The sequence below is a fragment of the Phyllobates terribilis genome, unplaced genomic scaffold (genome assembly GCF_046119375.1).
Source record: "Phyllobates terribilis strain yellow unplaced genomic scaffold, ASM4611937v1 Scaffold_12__6_contigs__length_324123572, whole genome shotgun sequence".
In the NCBI taxonomy this organism is placed as follows: Eukaryota; Metazoa; Chordata; class Amphibia; order Anura; family Dendrobatidae; genus Phyllobates; species Phyllobates terribilis.
This window is the reverse complement of record NW_027362772.1, coordinates 302,569,388-302,589,533: the sequence shown is the minus strand read 5'-3', so window position 1 is coordinate 302,589,533 and position 20,146 is coordinate 302,569,388. Positions and strand designations below refer to the sequence as shown.

The window sequence follows — 20,146 nt, the reverse complement described above, 5'->3', positions numbered from 1 at the left end:
TACTGTACTTGTCATTTAGTGTAAAGGATTTATTAAAACAAATAATAGTGTTTTCATGCACCGTCTCTTTAAAAAAGCCGGCCGGCAATTCAGCAGCGGTACCCGACAATTTATAACAGACAGAATAGAGCTTCACACATAGATTAGATAGATAGAAACATGTCAGTCACATATATATGAAGTACAGTGACAGTGTTGGTTACTGTACTTGTCATTTAGTATTAAAATAAAGGATTTATTATTAAAAAAATTGGCGTGGGGTTCCCCTTAATTTTAGGCTCTAGCGGAGGTTAAGCAGACGACTGGGGCAGATGTTTGAAGCCTGGGAAGGGGGTAATACCCACAGAGCTTCCCAGGCTACTAATATCAGCCCCCAGCTGAATACCTAGTCTTTACTAGCTATTAAAATGGGGAACCCCCCCAAAAAAATGACGTGGGGTCCCCCCTAATTTAATAGCTAGCAAAGGCTAGGCAGACAGCTGGGGGCTGATATTAATAGCCCAGGAAGGGAGCCATGAATATTGGCCCCCTCCCAGGCTAGAAACACCAGCCGTCAGCCGCCCCAGAAATGGCGCATCCATAGGATGCGCCAATTCTGGCACTTAGCCTCGCTCTTCCACGCTGCCCTGGTGCGGTGGCAGGGGGTAATAGGGCTGGGGTTGATGTCAGCTTATAATGCCAGCTGACATCAAGCCCAGGTTAGTAATGGAGAGGCGTCTATAAGACACCCCCATTACTAACCCCATAGTCAAAGTTAAAAAAAACACAAACACCCAGAATAAAGTCCTTTAATTGAAATAAAGACACAATTCTTTATTGTTCTAAATTAAACCATACTTACCATCACGCCCATTCCAGCTGAAGCCAACGATCTCCTGTAATAAAAATAAAATAATAAAGCAACCTCATCCTTACCTTTCCATGGTTCCCAGGACAGCTCCAGCTCTGCTACATCGAGATGACAGGCTGGACCGCAGCAGAACGCCGCCATCCAGCCTGTCATCCCGCAGACACTGAGAAGCGCAGGCATGCTTGCGCTCCTCAGTGTCTCTCTGTGACGGCATCCAGATGAGCCGACAATGAACTCAGCTCACCTCCTGGACGTCCGTCACTGACAGCGTGGGAAACTTCTACTGCGCATGCGGGGAGCAGGAGAATTTTCCCACGCTGTCAGTGACGTGCATGAGGTGAGCCGAGTTCATTGGACATGATCTCGGCTCATCTGGATGCCGTCACAGTCAGACACTGAGGAGCACAAGTATGCCTGCGCTTCTCAGTGTCTGCCGCATGGCAAGCTGAACGGCAGCGTTCTGCTGCGGTCCAGCCTGTCATCTCGATGTAGCAGAGCTGGACCGGTCCTGGGAACCATGGAGAGGTAAGGATGAGGTTGCTTTATTATTTTACTTTTATTGCAGGAGATCGTTGGCTTCAGCTGGAATGGGCGTGATGGTAAGTATGGTTTAATTTAGAACATTAAAAAATTGTGTCTTTATTTCAATTAAAGGACTTTATTCTGGGTGTTGTGTTTTTTTTAATTACTTTACTAGAAATTCATGGCGGTCATGTCTAATATTGGCGTGACCCCATGAATTTCGGGCTTAGGGCCAGCTGATAATGCCAAGCTGGCCCTAACCCCTTTATTACCCAGTGAGCCACCGCACCAGGGCCCTGGATGAGTTGGGTACAGCGCCAGAAGATGGCGCTTCTATGAACGCGCCATTTTCTGGGGCGGCTGCGGACTGCAATTTGCAGCAGGGGGGGCCCAGAAAGCTTGGGCCTCCCTGCGCTGCAGATTCCAGCCCCCAGCTGCCTAGTTGTACCTGGCTGGACACAAAAATAGGGCGAAGCCCCACGTATTTTTTTTTTTTATTATTTCATGAAATAATTAAAAAAAAAAGGGCTTCCCTATATTGTTGTGTCCGGCCAGGTACAAATAGGCAGCTGGTGGTTGGGGGCAGCCCGTTCCTGCCTGCTGTATCTGGCTGGACACAAAAATATGGCGAAGCCCCACGTCAACATTTTTGGGAAAAATTAATTACAAAATTAATAATTTAGGGACTGCATCTTTATTAACCCCTCAATTGTCATTTAGTGTTAAAATAAAGGATTTTTTAAAAAGAAAATTGGCGTGGGATCCACCATCATTATAGTCTCTAGCGGAGGTTAAGCAGATGGCTGGGGCAGATGTTTGAAGTCTGGGAAGGGGGTAATACCCACGGAGCTTCCCAGGCTACTAATATCAGCCCCCAGCTGAATACCTAGCCTTTACTAGCTATTAGAATGGGGGACCCCCCCAAAAAATGACGTGGGGTCCCCCCTATTTTAATATGTTTATGAGTGACAGTTTTCCTGCTATATACCTGCATGTCATAAGAATTTAAATTAAAAAAGGACCATGTTAAATTCAAATCTGTTTTTTTTTAATTTTTACCGGTGTTTGGTATGCGTTGGAAAAGGGGTAGTCTTATACGGTGAATATATCCTAAACTCTATATTTTAACAGGAAAGTAGGGGGGTCGTCTTATACACCAGGTCGTCTTATACGCCGGAATATACGGTATATTGTGCAGATAATGCTTCCCCCCCAGTGCCCCTTGGTTAGATGTCAGGGGACACAGGACTCCGATAAAAATAGCACTTGCTGGCTATATTTGGAAAGAAAACAGTAAAGACAGAGGAATCTTTTTTTGATCCAAGATCTGAGTAGAAGTGGCCGTGTACTGCGCTCCTGCAGTCATTTGTGTGTTTGTGCCGCTATCTGTGCACACAATGAGCGAAGTCACCTTGTCCCATAGAGGGAAATGCTTTCCTATGGGCGTCTGTTGAAGGTCACACATCTTCCCATTGATCTCACAATGTTTGTTAATTACTTTGTCACTGATGTGGTGAAGGATAATTAAACAGCTCTGTTTATATCTTCATGCATAATTATGAGCCTAGCACTGCCACTCGCAGCCAACCAGCAGACAGCCAAGCCAACAGTCTGACCGCCTAAACACTCACACAAAGATATATAGACAGGGATTACAAGCTAGCTCCTGTCTGTCACATTGAAGAGCAAATGCTTCATGGTCAGTAAAAATCACAGGAAAAACACTATTACAGACCCTCTATGATAGCTGAAGGGCGAGGTAACAAATTGATAATGCAAAGATTTAGAAATTAGACTGTTTATAAATGTGATAAAACAGTTTTTGTTACCTTATATCTCTCATCGGTAAATGGGCCCAAACTTTGCCTATTTCACTTATATTTATATCTATTCCAGATTCACCTACTAATAGTTATTATTATCATTATCCCTACACAAAATTAAAGAAATGTTTTGTTGTTAAATAGTCTTTCTATAAAGGAAGAGAAATCGCCTGTAACCAGCACTGATCGACGATCTAACAAGTCAGTTAGTGCTCGTACACATGTTGCAATTATGGAGTTTTGTGAGAATAACGCTGTTTCTTCACTCTTCTCAGAGTTTACATAGTTTTTGTCTGATTATGTACGCAATTGACGGATGTACTGCAAACAAAATATTTTTATGTCTGCCTCAAATTTGTGATCAACAACAATTGAGAGAATTTTGTAGTTTGATTAGTAGGGGCGGCACGGTGGCTCAGTGGTTAGCACTGCAACCTTGCAGCGCTGCGGTCCTGGGTTCAAATCCCACCAAGGACAACATCTGCAAGGAGTTTGTATGTTCTCCCCATGTTTGCCTGGGTTTCCTCCAGGTTCTCCGGTTTCCTCCCACACTCCAAAAACCGATAGGGAATTTATATTGTGAGCCCCAATGGGGACAGTTCCGATAATGTCTGTAAAGCGCTATAGAAGTGACTACTGTAAAATAAATAAATAAAATAGTTTTGTTTAAAGGAAGTCTGGTTATTTTATTGTATTTCTCCCTTTATTAGCAATCATGGGTGCAGATGTAGTGAAGGTAGTAATATACTCACCAGTCTCCGTCTTCTGCCATTCAGCGGCGCTCCGGCGTCACGTGTCCGTATTTGTGACCTGCCGGATCTCACATTGCTTTCTATGTGGGGCTGAAGTCACTTTTTACACTTTCTCAATGATCTATGAGACTCAGAAGGATCGCCTCCTTCTGAGCCTCATAGACCTGCAATGAGAAAATAACCTTCTACACACAGAAGACCCTATGTGATTCCGCAGGTTACAAATGCGGACACGTGGTGTTGGAAAAAACCGGAGTACACTGAAAACAGCAGAAGATGGTGAGCAGTGAGTAAATTACTGTACACATTATACATACACACGATTGCTAAACAAAGGCAAAAACCAAGCAATGACTGAGAGCCAATGTTCGTACAGGTGCTTACTGACCTTTTTTAAAGGCCTTTAAGTATACAAAATAGAAGTTAACTTCTGCTTGGCTTGTGGGACGATACTATCTATTAGTGTCCACTAATTATGACTTATTGTATAAAGAAAGTAATATTATGAAATCCCTTACCTGAGGGTGCTCCTGAAGTTAGTTTTGCAGGTGCAGGTGCTTCTGCATCCTTGGAGACAGTCCTCCCTGGTTCTCTCTGCTCTGTGTATCTACTCTTTTGAGAGGCTCTGGACTCCTCAGTATTGTCTTCATCATCACTGCAGCCCTTAGGCTGCACCATATAGACCCCCTCAGGGGGAAGCTCTGGCAGTCCTATTCTTTTGCAGTCTTTGTTCGATCTTTCATTGGGTTCATCTGTGTATTCCCCATTGACCCATTTCTCTATTACCTCCCGACGTCGCTTATCTTCTTCAGCACTTCTTTGATCAGTGCTAAGCTCTTCAGTGGGATCCACTTTTCGTTTCTGTTCTCCATCTCTTTCGTTGTTCTCTAGAGGTGCAGTTTCAGTATCTCCTGTATCCGATCCCTGTTCTGATCCAACTTGCCGGCTCAATTTGGCACAGATAGCATTTAGTTTCAGGCCGCCTTTCCGTTTGGCGGCCATCTTCGGCTTTCCTGAGGTTCCGTCAGTGCACACACTTCTTTCAGCTATAGGTGGTGAACAGAGGAACAAAACAGTAAATGAGTTGTTGTACAACATAAAAACCACCAACAGTACCTAATCCGGCATGAATACATACTGCTACTGCTGCTGCTACTGCTGCTGCTGCTGCAACTACTGCTACTGCTACTACTGCTGCTGCAACTACTGCTACTACTGCTGCTGCAACTACTGCTACTGCTACTACTGCTGCTGCTGCTGCAACTACTGCTACTGCTACTACTGCTGCTGCTGCTGCAACTACTGCTACTGCTACTACTGCTGCTGTTGCTGCTACTACTGCTGCTGCTACTGCTGCTGCTGCTGCTGCTGCTACTGCTACTACTTTGCTCCCAGCAACAGCAAGCCAATCTACTACTAAAGGGAATCTCTAGTAAAACTAGAGTTGTAATGGATATGGGACATTTTGTGTGATTTTGGTGGACATCAGGGTTAGAACAGCCATATCTGCCAATGTTCATTTTTACCTATGCAATTATTTACAATGGCTTTAAAATTGTTACTTTTTTCTTATATACCCATGGCTTTACTTTCAATGCAAATATTGATTTTATTAGAGTGGCAGCACCCATTTTATAATACTGGGAAACCTCTGCAGAAGCAGCACTTGCCCTGTCCAGCTTCTTCTTTGGTAGCATTTCCTGGCTGAAGAGACAAATAATGCAAAATATCCAAATACTAAAGTTTTTAAAGGTGCCTTGCAGGGGTGAGGAGCTACTGACTTACTGTACTTCTCAAGAGACTAAATCTTCTATGTTGTTATTGGAATTTTTAAATTATTTTTTATTACAAAATATCTTAGAAAAATATTTTTTAGTGGAAACCAAAAGAGACAGAAAAGTTGTTACCGGAGAGCTAAAGTCTGAAGCGCCAAAGCTGCAAACAATCCTACTTGCTTGGAACTTGTTAGAGCTTCACCACTTTTACTGGGGATTTCATTGTACATAATGGATTGGAGGACATGAATCACCGCAATACAATATGGCAGGATTGTGATAACCACTGCAGAAGTTGTAATCTGCCCAACATCCCAGAAGGAGCACTGACCTGCGTAGCCATGAAGGGGATACGCAATATACATATTCCATTTGTGCATGTACTTTTAGCATTATACCTCCGTTTTAGACATTGTTCACAAACAATTGTTTATTCACTATACCCGTGGGGGTGTAATACTGGAGTAAGGAGTTTTAACACCAATCTAGTGCTACTTTATTTGTGGTTGTAGTTGGTAGCCCATGCTTTTTTTTGTGGTTGTTCTGAGCTTTAAAAGGTAAATTGTGTTTAAGTGATTTTGCAGGTTTTTCTTGCATTAAAGTGAGAGAGGTTACTGAATCTTCATGCCACCTTCAGTGTCGGCAGTGTACGTCTACCATATGCACCAGGAAATCTCCCAGGACATTCGATTAGATGGATTCATAGGCCTCTATTCACCAGATGGAGGCGTCCTTTCAGCTTTTATATGGCCAGTTGGGGTTCTGTGTATGGAATAATGCAGCAGGCAATTTCATTCAGAGACATCCAGTAGTAACACTGTTACCATGAGGTATATATAATACTGGGGTATTTTTTTATTTTCAATGGAAGCATATGTAGGACAGATGCCACAGAATATACAGCCAAAGGTTTCCGTCTGGATACACACAGCATGAAACAAGCTTTATTTTACTATGCACTTATTTAATACTTAGTGAGCTAAGCTGCTGCCATAAGAGAAGCATCTATCTAGAAATGTACGGGAATAACTCAGTCCCCTATTACACTGCTCACAAAGGCTACAATCGTCTAACCTGCTCTGAGCAAACAAGAGGTTAGAGGTGCTGTGAATCAAGGACTGCATGGCCCCCGACCACTCCTGGACGCTGGCTGCGAGGGTCCCGCTAGGACTTCACATTGGGATAGGAAGACAAATGTGGCTGTAAAATACATCGATACAAAATGGGCAGCTTGTTTGTACTCCAGAGTAGATGCTGCACTTGACCCCAATAGTAATCCTACGGTAATCATGGTTAGAAAGTCAGAAATTTGAAGTTTATAAGTGGGCTGGAAATGGTTAATCAGTTGGCTGCTTCCACACCGGTTGAACGAGCCCAGCGTGTTATTGCTCTGTTAAAATAAACATCCCGCTTTATTTCATTTTGCCCAAACAAAAAATTCTCTTATTTTACATCAATATAAGGAAGACATTCATAAAACCGGCCTGTCAAACTGAACGTTTTCATCTTTTTTTCCCAGCACAAACTCACCAACTACTTTATTTACATACACAACTTCCTCTTAAAACAATGCCAGGGCCTATAATTGCCTCATGGGCCTGCCCTGCAAGGATGCACAGAGGAAAGGTCTGCGACCAGAGGTTCTGTAATCTACCCGAGATGAGGAGTAGATATCGCACAGCTGGTTTGGATAATCTTACTAGTGGATTACAAAAACCTGTCTTAGTTTTATTAAAAAAAAATACACCAAAAGTGCAAGAGGTTCTAATTGGGACGATCCGATTAGACACTTAAGTACTAGAAAGTTGAACGTGATCAAGCTGATGTACTTTTGGAACCAAGTTGTGTTACCAGTTTGCTTGGTATTCTTATTCTAGGAGTTACTTTAATGACACTAGTGTATGCTAAAAGTGGTCATTTAAGATAGAAAAATTTGGTAAATTCTACAAAAAACAGCACCAATTCTGCCCATAAATTGCATCTGGTATTGGAGCTCAACCCCTATTTGAATACTTCATTGCTAGACACCTATAACCAAACCATATTATCTATATTCTCACACAACCCATTACAATAATCTTCAGCAGAGATGGATCGCCCAGATTATCTTTATGCGACAAACACAACAGCTGCAGAGAATTCTAATGTAACAAAGTCAAAACATAAAAGCAAAAATGGAAAAATAAATAAAGTTACACACAAACCCCACAGATGTGGTCCTGACCGCTAATATATATATGAGGAATGAAGGAAAAGCGGTGCACGTCTGTGTGTACAATGTAGAGCACATTCTACAATCCAGATTATCAATAAAACACATTATTGCTTTTAGTTCAGGAAATGACCTTGGACGTGCACTGTCCCCTGCTTGTGTCCTTGGCCAGTTTTATGTTTTCAGAACAGTAGGAGTTTTAGTGAATGTGATGCAATGAAATTTCCAATTTTTTTTTTTTTTTTTTTTTTTTCAATTTAATTATTTTTTTTGCTTGTATTGTGGATTACTTTCTGATAGAAGCATACTCGCACACTAAAGCTGCTGACATGTAGTAAAATGATCCGGACGACCATCTTGAAATAATGAAATCAAAGACAAAATCTAAGTAGTGAATTCATTATATTCATGTACGGCACCACATGTGTATCTATCTATGAGAATACCTCATCCAAAATAACTTTTTTATCTATAAACCCCTTGCTTAGATCTCATTCATGTAATGTAGCTGGAAGGCCTCAGTATTTTGGCTTATTCTTTAAATGGAGGGCAGCTGTAATTCACATATTCATATAGCTTGTTAGTACCAAATGGCCAGATGAAATATTAATCCTGTGTATTTTCATTAGAAAAACCTTAATTGCTTGCATCTGATGAACTGATAGCTCGCCCATGAGCATCACTTATATCACTGGCACAAGGCAGAACTCGTCACCTTCATCATATTGTGCCAGGGTGACCCCCAGGGATGACTTTCTTTTGTAGCTTCTTTCTACATGAACCAAGGCCATCAAACACAACCTATTGACGGTCATTATATGCTATAGTAATAGGTGATGTTGGTTATGTCTTTAGCTGTATAAAAAAAAAAACACATCACCAGAAACGGATATCAAGCTAAATAATCAAGTCATTTTATAGATAAAAAGCAGTAACCGACAAGTAGGAGAGCAGACACACACCTACCTATGCGACTACTGTAATGTACTCTACATTGACCAAAAGTAGAAAACTACTGTAAACGCAATCCCATAAAAAAAAAAAGGTTACGCAAACCCTTCAACGTAATTCCAGAAAGTGCAGGCAGCCATTAAAGATTTGTACGTACAGAGACGCTCAATTACATTATGCAGCTGCAGTAAGCAAAGCGTTAACTGCAATTGTTAAATGGTACGGCAGATTGCCCCAATAAATAATTTACTGATATTTATAAATATTCAAATCAGCAGGCATCAGAAATTGAAAGGGAGGTGACATTAATTCCAGAGCTCTCCAAATTCATTTGAGAATCGTTTCTCATTTCAAACAAATATTAAATCTTTGGCGGCAGTCCTGAAGCATCCTCAGTGCTGCGGTAACTCCCACAATGCACCATGGAGGAGCCGGGCCTGTGACAATGTAACATATAGATGGAAAGCTGTCATTTGGAGATATACATTCATAGTAACCAGTATAAGGCCATGTTCACACACACAGCGCTTTGTGCAATAGCAGAAAACTCGTGCGCACTCGTTTCTTTTTTTCCTGACTGAATTTGAGCTCTGCGGCGTTTTTGAAATCTGCAATTTGCCAATTCTGTCAGCGTTTTTTTTTTTTTTTTTTGCAGGGGCTTTTTTTTTTTTTTTTTTTTTTTTTCACCCATAGAAAGCAACGAGAAAGTGAAAAACAGCTGCAAAAAAAAAAAAAGGCAGCAAACAAGTTTTGCTGCCTTTTTTTTTCTGCAATTTTGATGAATTAAGCTAATTTTATTTAACACGGCTAAAAAAAACACTGCAAAACTTAACAAAAAACTCAACAAAACCAGCCTCGAGGTTTTGACTGCAGGAAGAAAAAAAACCCTCCAAAAATGCTGTGGGTCAACATAGCCTAGAAATGGTGCTAAACTGTGATTAGTTCATAGGAGATACATATATAAATAACATACTGTATATGTATATATCTACTATCCTTATGTCCAAAGTTGGTCTAGGCTGGAATTACCTTTTATTTGTGGTATTTGCTGTATGCACTTGTTGATAATAGTCATCATCTAGTCTAGGAAGCTCCATCCAACCATTTCCCTTGTTCATTTATTGTAAAACCAGATTAGAGGAAATACACTTTTTCTCAGATTTTCTATCGCCGATGGTCCTCCACAATACAGTACCGGGCATTATAACACAACTGACTCTCCTTCACTGCAGGCTTGGTCTTTCCTTGTTCCATCTCAAGAAGGTTACTGTGTACTTTCCTTTTTTTCTTCCATTTTCCTTTCCTCATAATCTTCCGATTGAACTAGTATAGAAAGGCTAGGACAGAGAAATGAACCCCCTCCCTTGTTCTATCTGTAAATCATGGCGTGGAAAGAAAGGGGGTCGGCTTGCTGAATTATAGGTTTTCTAATGCAGGGCCGGCTGTCAGCTCCCTGTACTTTGCTTTATAGCTCTGTCTGTGTGTCTCTGAACTCCCTGGTAGGAAATAAAGTTACCCCTTGGCGAGACTTCTAAACATTTCATTCAGTGTGAATGCTGCTTAAGAAAGATGAGCATATAATTCTTCCTAAAGATGTATCCTCTTCTTCGGATGAAGCTAGCACAATGCCTGAGTCGTGGAGGCTGGGTACATGTATAGTGTGCTGGAGCCATTCACATTGGTCAGACAACATTTTAATATCACAAATTACACGGCTAATCACAACTTTTACGATCAGTTTACTTATATTTGCTGGGCTAAAATGTTAGAAAGTGGCAATTGTGGTCTAGACCTAGGTAGGGTTTAATTTCATGATTTACTGAATGGTCTTGACTTTCACTATACAATTCTATTGAAGCAAAATAACCATTTTTTATGGAGACACCTTGTGGCATTTACTTGAAGATATAAAAATGGAAATACTAGTCTAATGCCCAGAATTCAAAACAGTTCCACATCTACGGATCCTTGGGTACTGCATGTGCCACCATATGATACCAGATTAATTACATGAAACAATTTTAAGCACCTCCTCTTGGTTCTCCTAACTCTTTGACTGCTTCTTCAGTGTATTATTTGCTGGCTCTTCTTCTTCTACTCTTCCTCTTGGGGTTCCTTGGGCTCAGTTCTAGGCCCTCTCCTCTTCTCTTTATACACTGCTTCTATTGGACAAAGAATGATCAGATTTGGTTTTCAGTAAAATCTCTATGCTGATGACACCCAATTATACACTTCTATAACTACAAAATACCAGTGACTCTCTGTCCGCTGTCTACAACACGATGTCCTCCCTCTGTCCGAAACTGAATCTTTTCAAAACTGAACTTCTTGTGTTTCCTCCTTTTACGAACCTCCTAATGTCGATGTTGCGCGTTTCTTCCATAATTCTCAAGCAACACGCCTGCTGTCTTGGGGTTATCATCTGGGGTCAGATCTTTCCTTCACTCCCTATATTTGGTCACTTGCACCTCAAAAACATTTCCGATCTTTCCTTACCTTTGACACTGTAAAAACTGTTGCTCTGATTCATTCTCACCTGGATGAACTATTGCAACTCGGAAAATTGGTCTCTCTTTTACTAATCCCTTCTCTCCAATCTATCCTTTGCCAGTCATTGCACTGGTTGCCCATCCGCTAAAGTGCAATATAAACTTGTCTCTCTCATCACTTCCTTCATCTCTGTCTACCGCCCGATCTTTGCTCTCCATTCTGCTAATGATCCAAGACTAACATCCTCAATAATCTGAACTCCCACTTCCCGTATACAAGACTTCCGTTCACGCTGTGCCAGTTTTCTGGCATGCACGACACCAGACAATCCGGTTCATTCCCAGTATCCAAAGTTTTAAGTGTGCTCGAAAAACATATTTCTTTAGCCTATCACCTCACTAATCGAACTATTCAGTTTCCCAACTTTTCCTCAGAAATTGGTCCCTCTGTTCCCAAACCGTTCATGCACTCAATAGAACTTTGTATCTTTACTGTCACAGATGGTGGCTGACGACTGGTTCATGCAGCGTTACTAGAACGTCCTTATTTATTATATTGACTGCTGGACCTTGCGCTACAAGCACTTTTTTTTACCTTTTGTGAGAGTCCCTTTTTTCACAGAGATTGTAGGTTTCCGATCAGGGCCCTCACTTGTCTTGTCAATTGTTAAATGATGTGTTTTTTTCCATAATGTCTTACATTGTTTGAACATGTCTCCTCTGAATTGTTAAGTGCTACCAAATATGTTGGCGCTTAAAAAAATAAAATTAATATTATGCCTCTGTATCAAACTTGTGGCATGATATATTTATATGGGTTCTTTATTCCGGAACTGTACACAGATGTTTTTTGAGGACCATTTTGATAGATATTTCCGTCAGATCTTAACATAAGAATTTTCGAAGCCCTGATCTTTCATCAGTGGTGAAAAAATTAGTCCTTGTGAATTGGTCCTAATCAATATCAATCTAAATAATGTATAAGTGGCCTACTGAGCTTATTCTCTGATAGAAAATATAATTGAAGGACCATGAGAATGTATAGGATCAGTGATTTGAGTACTGTTTGTAGTGATGTAATATATCCAAGTTTCCATAGAAAGTTTCCACCAATAACGTGAGCATCAACAGCAATCTAAGATTTAATCCTGGCATATGAACATCCGGTGTAAATGTAAAACTAGACAAAATTGTTATCAAAACATTGATTTAAGGGTTAATTACAATTGTCTTGTTACTGATATTAATCAACAAGTAACAGTACTCCATACAATGCAAAAATTAGGCTGCATTCACACTGCGTTTTCTTTTTTTTGCCAATGGATTATTTCTTCACGATGTTCTGAAAAAGTAGCAAAAAAATGTTGCGGTTCTAACTCGATTGTGGCAAAAAGCCGCAACATGTGAATACAACCTTACCAATTTGCAAAAAAAGTCAGGAACAAGAGGAGCAAATTGCCAAGCAATGAAAATAAATATCAATAGCTAAGGTGCATTTAGACAGCTCGATAACCGGCAAACAAGCGGTCGTTTCAACATGTTGGCGATCACTTGTATGTCTGGTGGCTGGATCTTTTATGCTGGCATGAAAATAATCATTATCGGCAGATACGTGTAAAAAAGAAAATGTGCTGCTGATACCATGATGCTGTGTGGGGCTAAACTGATCGCATTAACAAGCGTTCTGTTCCCATGTTCATTGACCTGTGTAAACGGACCAGTTATCGAGCAGTGATAGACTTGGGCCAGTATCGGCCCACCTGAATGAGCCTTTTTTAGTCTAATGCTGTTTTTATTCAATAAATCAGTCGAGTGCCCCACACTCCATCTCCCATTGTAAAACACGAGGACCGTACTATTAGAAAAGAAGCCAAGAGGAATCTTTCCACAAATCTGATGTTATTCTTCCCGCCAGCTCGGTTGTATGAATTAGCCCCATAGGGTTTGTATGTTCTCCCCGTTTTTGCGTGGGTTTCCTCCGGGTTCTCCGGTTTCCTCCCACACTCCAAAGACTGATGAGGAACCTAGATAGGGAGTTTGTATGTTCTCCCCGTGTTTGCGTGGGTTTCCTCCAGGTTCTCCGGTTTCCTCCCACACTCCAAAGACATACTGATAGGGAATCTAGCCTGTGAGTCCCAATGGGGACAGTGATGGTGATCTCTGTAAAGTGTTGAGGAATTAATGGCGCAATAGAAGAGTGTACAATAATTACATTTTCTCCTTCCAGCACATATGGAAAATCATGTCCCAAATTATAGCATTGGCCACCCCATCCCAATGCTTCATCTAACAATACAAAAAAAAATTTGCCCCCTCTATCCCAATTTCCTTGCAATGGGATAGAACGAGAATAATCAATCCAACGTGTGCATTTTTTTTTTTCTTCCATAAACTCGATTTCTCTCTCCTTCTGAAAACAAGTGAGCTGTAAATACTGTTTAACCTCTCCCCCTCCCCTCCGCTCTATAAAAACACAAATATGCCATAACTCAGCCCTTCCAGCCCTGGCGTCTCCGCCATGCCCTGCTGCAGGCCTCACTGGAAGGTCAAAACAAACGACTTTCCGATTCACTGCTCCTGAAATAATTTTGTGTATTAAAACCTGAATCTGCACTTTCTGGACCGAAAGGCCCTCTTAATTATTGCAGCCGTCCTTGGGACGGACAGTGATCCTTCACGAAGACACAGTAACCACCCCCCCCCCCCCCTTCGCCAATCTGTTTGCAAAGTGTGTCTGTCCTTTATTAAATTGTTTTCTTTTCCACATTATCAGTTGCCATGGAGACCTCATCTCTCGGATTATTTGAATTTCATTATATCTATTGATTTGGGAGCATTTCATCTTTTTTATTGTTTTTCTGTCAATTTTCAAAACGAATAACCATCTAATTTGCGTCAGTGCTGATTATGTTTGTTCCTCAATAGAGGTCGGCAGCTGCACCATGCACACAAATCAATGTACAGCCAGCTCAGCGCTGCCTGCCTGCCTGCCTGCCTGCCTGCCTGCCTGGGCATCTCACAAACACAACAGCTATACAAGAACTGCACACAACACTATGTACACATCCTACTAATGTATTTTTTTACAATTTGCTACTTTTTTTTTAACCTTATTAAAAAGCTACATTACAGCATTTTCCAGGCACTTAAGGACAGATATAGGAAGCACAAGTGTCTTTCTTTACTTCCCTCTGAACCATATCAGTTTTTAAGGAAAAACGAGTTTACATGACAGCAGAGAACACAAACATTAAGAAAGAGTTAGCGAACGGATTTTCAGTCATTCATTTTTATTATAGGACAGCATCTCACCCTGCTACACGACACTTCCGTAGTGCAAAAAAAAAACCCTTAGGGTGTGTGCACACGATCAGTAACCGCTGCGGATTGGACGCAGCGCACTTGCGCTACGTGCAAACCTCAGTGGCCAGATGTTACAGCATAGTGGATGGCGTCTCCGTGCACCTGCGGATCACCCGCGGACAGAGACATGCGGCGCATCTTTCCTGACCGCAGCATGTCAATTTCTCTTGCGGAGTCACTAGTGCGGAGTCACTAGTCTCCGCAAGAGAAATTAGAGCAATACAATGTATTGATTGCGATGAATCCGCATGGTTCAATGAACACATGCGGATTCATAGAGTTTACTGCGTTCAAAGCGCTGACAGTACTGACCGTGTGCACATAGCCTAAAATTGAATCTCTTCCCTTTCTGAAATCACATGATCCCACTTCTTTTTAATCTACATCTGGATTGTTCATTTAAGTAAATTTGGCCTTTTCATCCTAAAATAATGAAAGTTCAATGCAAAACCAGAAAAGAATGTAAGATCAGTAATGGTAAAAAAAAAACAACAATAATTTGCAGTTACAAAGTATAAAAAAGGAATGTTTCTGCCTCCTGCGAATTCCAACACCTTGGGGGAAATGAAAAGTTTCCAAAAAGAAACTTTGGTGTGAACTGTTTGGTAACAAGGCTCTGGGCCCTCTGGTGCGTGGCCTACCTGAGGCGGCACCTCTTACGAGACAAATAATCAAAACATATCTGAAGTCTCCTTGCAAAACTTGGCAACTCCAACTTTATGTTCAGTCATTTGCAAAAATTTAGAGTGAATGTTAACAAATCTTAACAGGACCATCAGAGCATTGTACAGATGCAATACAGCACCCAACAGAAAAGTGAACCTCAAACTTTAAAACTGCCCTAGGTCTATTATTTCTATAAAATATATCACTATGGATTAGAAGGAAACACTGAATCACCAGGCAGCAGACGACATCACAAAAAGCCCGACATAAGACAACAAAATGCCGCAGTTTATTTTCTTCATTGTCACTTTATGTGGATAGTACCAGAAGGGGGGTACAAGTCATTAAAGTGCTTACTTGGTTCTTTTTTTTTTTTCTTAATAATTTATGCAATTTTAAGCATTTGTGTATAAATTTTTTAATAAGCCACCCTGGAGCAAAATGGCCATTAGCAGCCCGTGCACTGCTGTCCAATCATCTCAGACCAGGATCACTCGCACAGCACTCTTGCTTTTTATGACAAGATAAAATGCTTTTAAAGCAATTTGCACGAATATGGAAATTTCCTTACATTTTTTTTTTTTTTTTTTTTTTATAGATGCTTTCCTTAGCCGTGGGGGACAGATGTGAGCATTTTTAAGTGTCTTTCAGTGTATAATATATGTAGCAGAGCTGAGTTTGTCAATGCTAAAAATGGCATATCTTATAGATCCTACTATAGCATTTCCTCCAGGGATGCTGCTCGTTTTACTTAAGCCCTAAATAATCAAAGATTTGCAGAGTATACAATCATTGCTATCTTTTTCTACAAAGTGATGGATACTAAACTTTCGATTGTTTTTTTTTTTTTCTGAGAATTCTAAAATGGGCAAATATAAAAAGTTACATTTTACAAGTATCATTGGTCTGTAGTGTCTGGGAAAGGACAGTGGATTATATCATATTTCTCCACATCCCTCACTGTGTATGTTCCCGTGGGTCTCCACAGCTTCACACCGACTGTGCTTTCTGCAGCTGTCTGCTTCACAGCCTTGATAATTTAACTGTCGCAATTTTTGTTTTCTGTCCCTAAAATAACAGGTTTCCATCTTAAACAAACATTCCCACGTTGGAGAAAAGGCTGCGATTTAAGCGGGTCCCCTCCGAGTGTACTCTGTTTGCACAGATCTCTTCACTAGAGGTCCCCCTCCTGACGAAGTGACTTATTAAAGTTTAAACAGTAATTAACAGAACAATAAAAATAAAGGGATGTTTGGGGAGCTGTAGCACACACTGGGTTTTTGGCAGCGCCAGCACTTTCCAGTGCCCTGTGCTGGCAGGGAAAGTCTGTAGCAGAGCCAGAGAAATAAATTGTAGAATGAGAGGATGGATGAGAGGCAGAGGGTGAGGCTGATGTGTTGGGAGCCTGGGATACAGGGGTCATGACACCCTGTGTGACCCAAGCGTCAGGATTTGGGAGGCAAATGTGTGTGGCAAGCAGCTCAGCAAACTGCTACCCGTTCTTCGTGTGCCACAGACATATATAAAGATGAATGTAGCAGTAGTTGTCACAGACTAGTGAAAAAAGTTATTCTAAAAATTAAAAAAACAATTTTTTTAGAAGATACACATTATATTAGTATAGGCTCAGACAAGCCAGCATAGTAATATCCATACACCTTCTCTATATGTTTCAGATATTTTCATTACATTTTATGCAGAATGTTGGCGTGACATGTCTACTGTGTGTATATATAATCTATCTATCTATATATGCTTATGTGTGTGTGTGTGTGTGTGTATATATATATAAATATTTAGATGTGAGAGTCCTCAGTGGTTGATACCTTTTAATGGCTAACTGAAAAGATGGTAACAAATTGCAAGCTTTCGAGACTACTCAGGTCTCTTCATCAGCTAACTGAAAAGATGGTAACAAATTGCAAGCTTTCGAGACTACTCAGGTCTCTTCATCAGGCATAGATGAAGAGACCCGAGTAGTCTCGAAAGCTTGCAATTTGTTACCATATTTTCAGTTAGCCATTAAAAGGTATCAACCACTGAGGACTCTCAAATCTAAATATTTTTCTATCTACTGGCTAACACAGTACAAGAATATATATTTATATATATATATATATATATATATATATATATATATATATATATATATATATATAACACATTAAATAGGGTATGATATGGATAGATGTCTCCAGTTTCTATGTTGAAAGTTTAAAAAAAAACTACAACAAAACTTGTGTATGATTTGGGTTTATATTGATGGAGAAGATGAGATTCAGATCTAGTGTGTAATAGATTCCTGTATCAGTGGAAGTCTTGGAGGAAAGTGATCTTGTTTCTATATTATCCTATACATAAAGGCGGATGTTACAATCGTTATGAACAGCCATTATTAACACCAGGCTCCACTTGCTTGCATTTGCTAAGTCTGTTGTCAACCATCTGGGGGTAGGAATTACAGTCACCTTCCTAATCCTATACATACTAAACCCTAAAGCGGGTTACAGAGGATGGAAGAGGCAGGTGGAGAGAGAATACTGGCAAAATACATTTGAATGATTCAGCAAAGTTGTGTCTGACCAGCGTCAATGACACTGTAATAATCATCTCAAGCTGAAAAAAAAACAACACAAAAGAGGACCCGAATAATGATACAGGTGACACTCAGACACAGGGTCTGTTTTACCCAGACATAGACATTCACACAGAAAAGCACACACAGACAAAGTCCCCTCTCCGGCGCGAGGCTGTCAGGTAAATTAGATCTGAAAGCTGACAATTTCTGACCATATTTCCTTGATTATTTCAAACAAATGCACACCAGCCGCTGTAAGGAGATTAAAGTGACATAAACGTCCCGGGTGGGAGGAGGGAGGGCAGAGAATTCAGGTCACCCCCATCCGTCCCCCATCTGACAGCCGCTATATCGCTATCCAATCCAATAAAATCCCCCCCCCCTTTGCTTTAATTAATTTTACAGCTAGCTTGCTTAATTACTTTCAATCAAAATCCTCCTGCCATCACAAAATTAGAAATGGTTGAGCTCCATTAGCCTAAATTCTTCATTTCCATACAGATCTCGTCCATGCAATTCTCTTCTACATGCTCCCTCACTTTGGGAGGCCTAAGCTAGTCAATCACTGGGGGGCTCATACACTTGGGAGGCCAGAATAAGCCAGGGGCTAGGAGATCATAGCCCCAGGGGGCTTGAGTAAAACAGAGGTTGGAGGATTACATGCATGAGTGAGCTGAATGCAGGGGCATCACACTACTGGAAAGCCTGACAATACAGTTGGGGGAACCAGCAATAGTCGCAGGGGGCTGGAGAATCAGGATCACATTCCTGGGAGACATGAATTAGCTAAGCAGATCGTACTCCCAGGAGGCCTGAGTAAGCCATTTACAGGCCTGGTTGTGCTCCGCGGTGTGATATCACACAATGAACTTGATGTATGTGGGGGATTATACAGTTAGAGGATCATACTCATGAGAAGCCTGAGTGAGCTGGCACAGTTGGAAAAGGCTCATGTCACTTGGGGGTAGATGAATGTCTTAATCAAATTAGAGTCTTGAGATCACTCAACATAGAAGGGCTGTGTCCGGACCATGCTAGGGGATCACACTTCCAGACATAAGTTCACTATAGGCAGATTAAATACCATGGAGGTGATCACTCTTGTGTGAGGTCAGACCACAGGGTTGAATGCTTCCTTGAGATCTCAAACTGGACAGGGAACACTGATAAAAGGCTCCAAGGACAGGCTCCTAGAGGCTAGATATCAACTTGCGTCTCCTACATAGGGCTTGTTCACATATCCGTATTTTTTGGTGCTAGTGTTATCTGTGGGAAAAAAAACGGACAGCACTCGGACCAATGTTAGTCAATGGGACAGTGCACATTTTTTTGCATGTGAAAATAAACGCAGCATGCATTACTCTGCTCGTATGAACCAGCGTAATATGCATGGAGATGAATAGTGCTCATCTAGCATGGAAATTATAGGAATGAACAAGCGCAGACCAAATTGTTTGATTAAAGCTTCAGTCTGGAAATCGTTTAAGTGAAGTTATATCCAGGGCTGTAGAGTCGGTGTCCAGAATTGGAGTCTAATGGATTGACTCCGACTCCTAAAATATATAATAAATTGGGTTCAGTGCAGTATGTGCTGTTAATTTTTTCAGAATAATTTGGGAAAGTTATGAAATGTCCAATAAATGTCTGTTCTGTTCCTGATCTAAGGATCTCGGCTTTTAGTTGAGATGAATCTGTGCTGCACTTTATGGACACGCTCAGTAGTCACCTGGGCTGTGGAGTCGGGAGTCAGAGGTTCGGTTTACCGACTCCACAGCCCAGGTTACATCTATGGGTAACTTTAGTGATCGCACTCCTGGGGTCAATGAGTGAACCAGAGCATTGGGGGATGAAACTGGGACAGTTTGCGTAATATTTTTTTTAGAAATCATCAAAATGCACACGCAAAATAAAAAATAGTGCCACCATTTACTCATGTAGGTCTTTATTGTGCACTGGAAATTTATAGTACAACAAATAAATAAATAAAAATGTGCTATATTTTATTTAGCTTGATTAATAAAGCTTTTTTTTTTTTTTTTTATACTCCCCTACTGGCAGATGATAAAATACACATTAAAAGGAGGTCCAACCCCCTGCAAGTGCGCCCTACAGAGCACAGGCCGGTAATGTGGCTTGACACATAGGAGCCTGTTATTTTTTCTGTC

General features: G+C 40.9%; 1 protein-coding gene across 13 annotated transcripts in view; it reads right to left on the bottom strand.

Annotated features, from left to right (window-relative positions):
• The window catches only part of CASZ1 (castor zinc finger 1), a 231,806-nt gene that overhangs the window by 21,050 nt on the left and 190,610 nt on the right, over positions 1-20,146 (bottom strand). For 10 of the 13 annotated variants that reach the window (XM_073657247.1, XM_073657243.1, XM_073657239.1 and 7 more), the window contains one exon: positions 4,466-4,993. In XM_073657247.1, coding sequence (XP_073513348.1) covers positions 4,466-4,949 — 484 coding nt within the window. In that variant the 5' untranslated portion in view covers positions 4,950-4,993. Of the gene's footprint in view, positions 1-4,465; positions 4,994-10,914; positions 11,048-20,146 lie in introns of all 13 variants that reach the window. The other 3 variants (XM_073657246.1, XM_073657248.1, XM_073657249.1) reach the window with 1 other exon arrangement.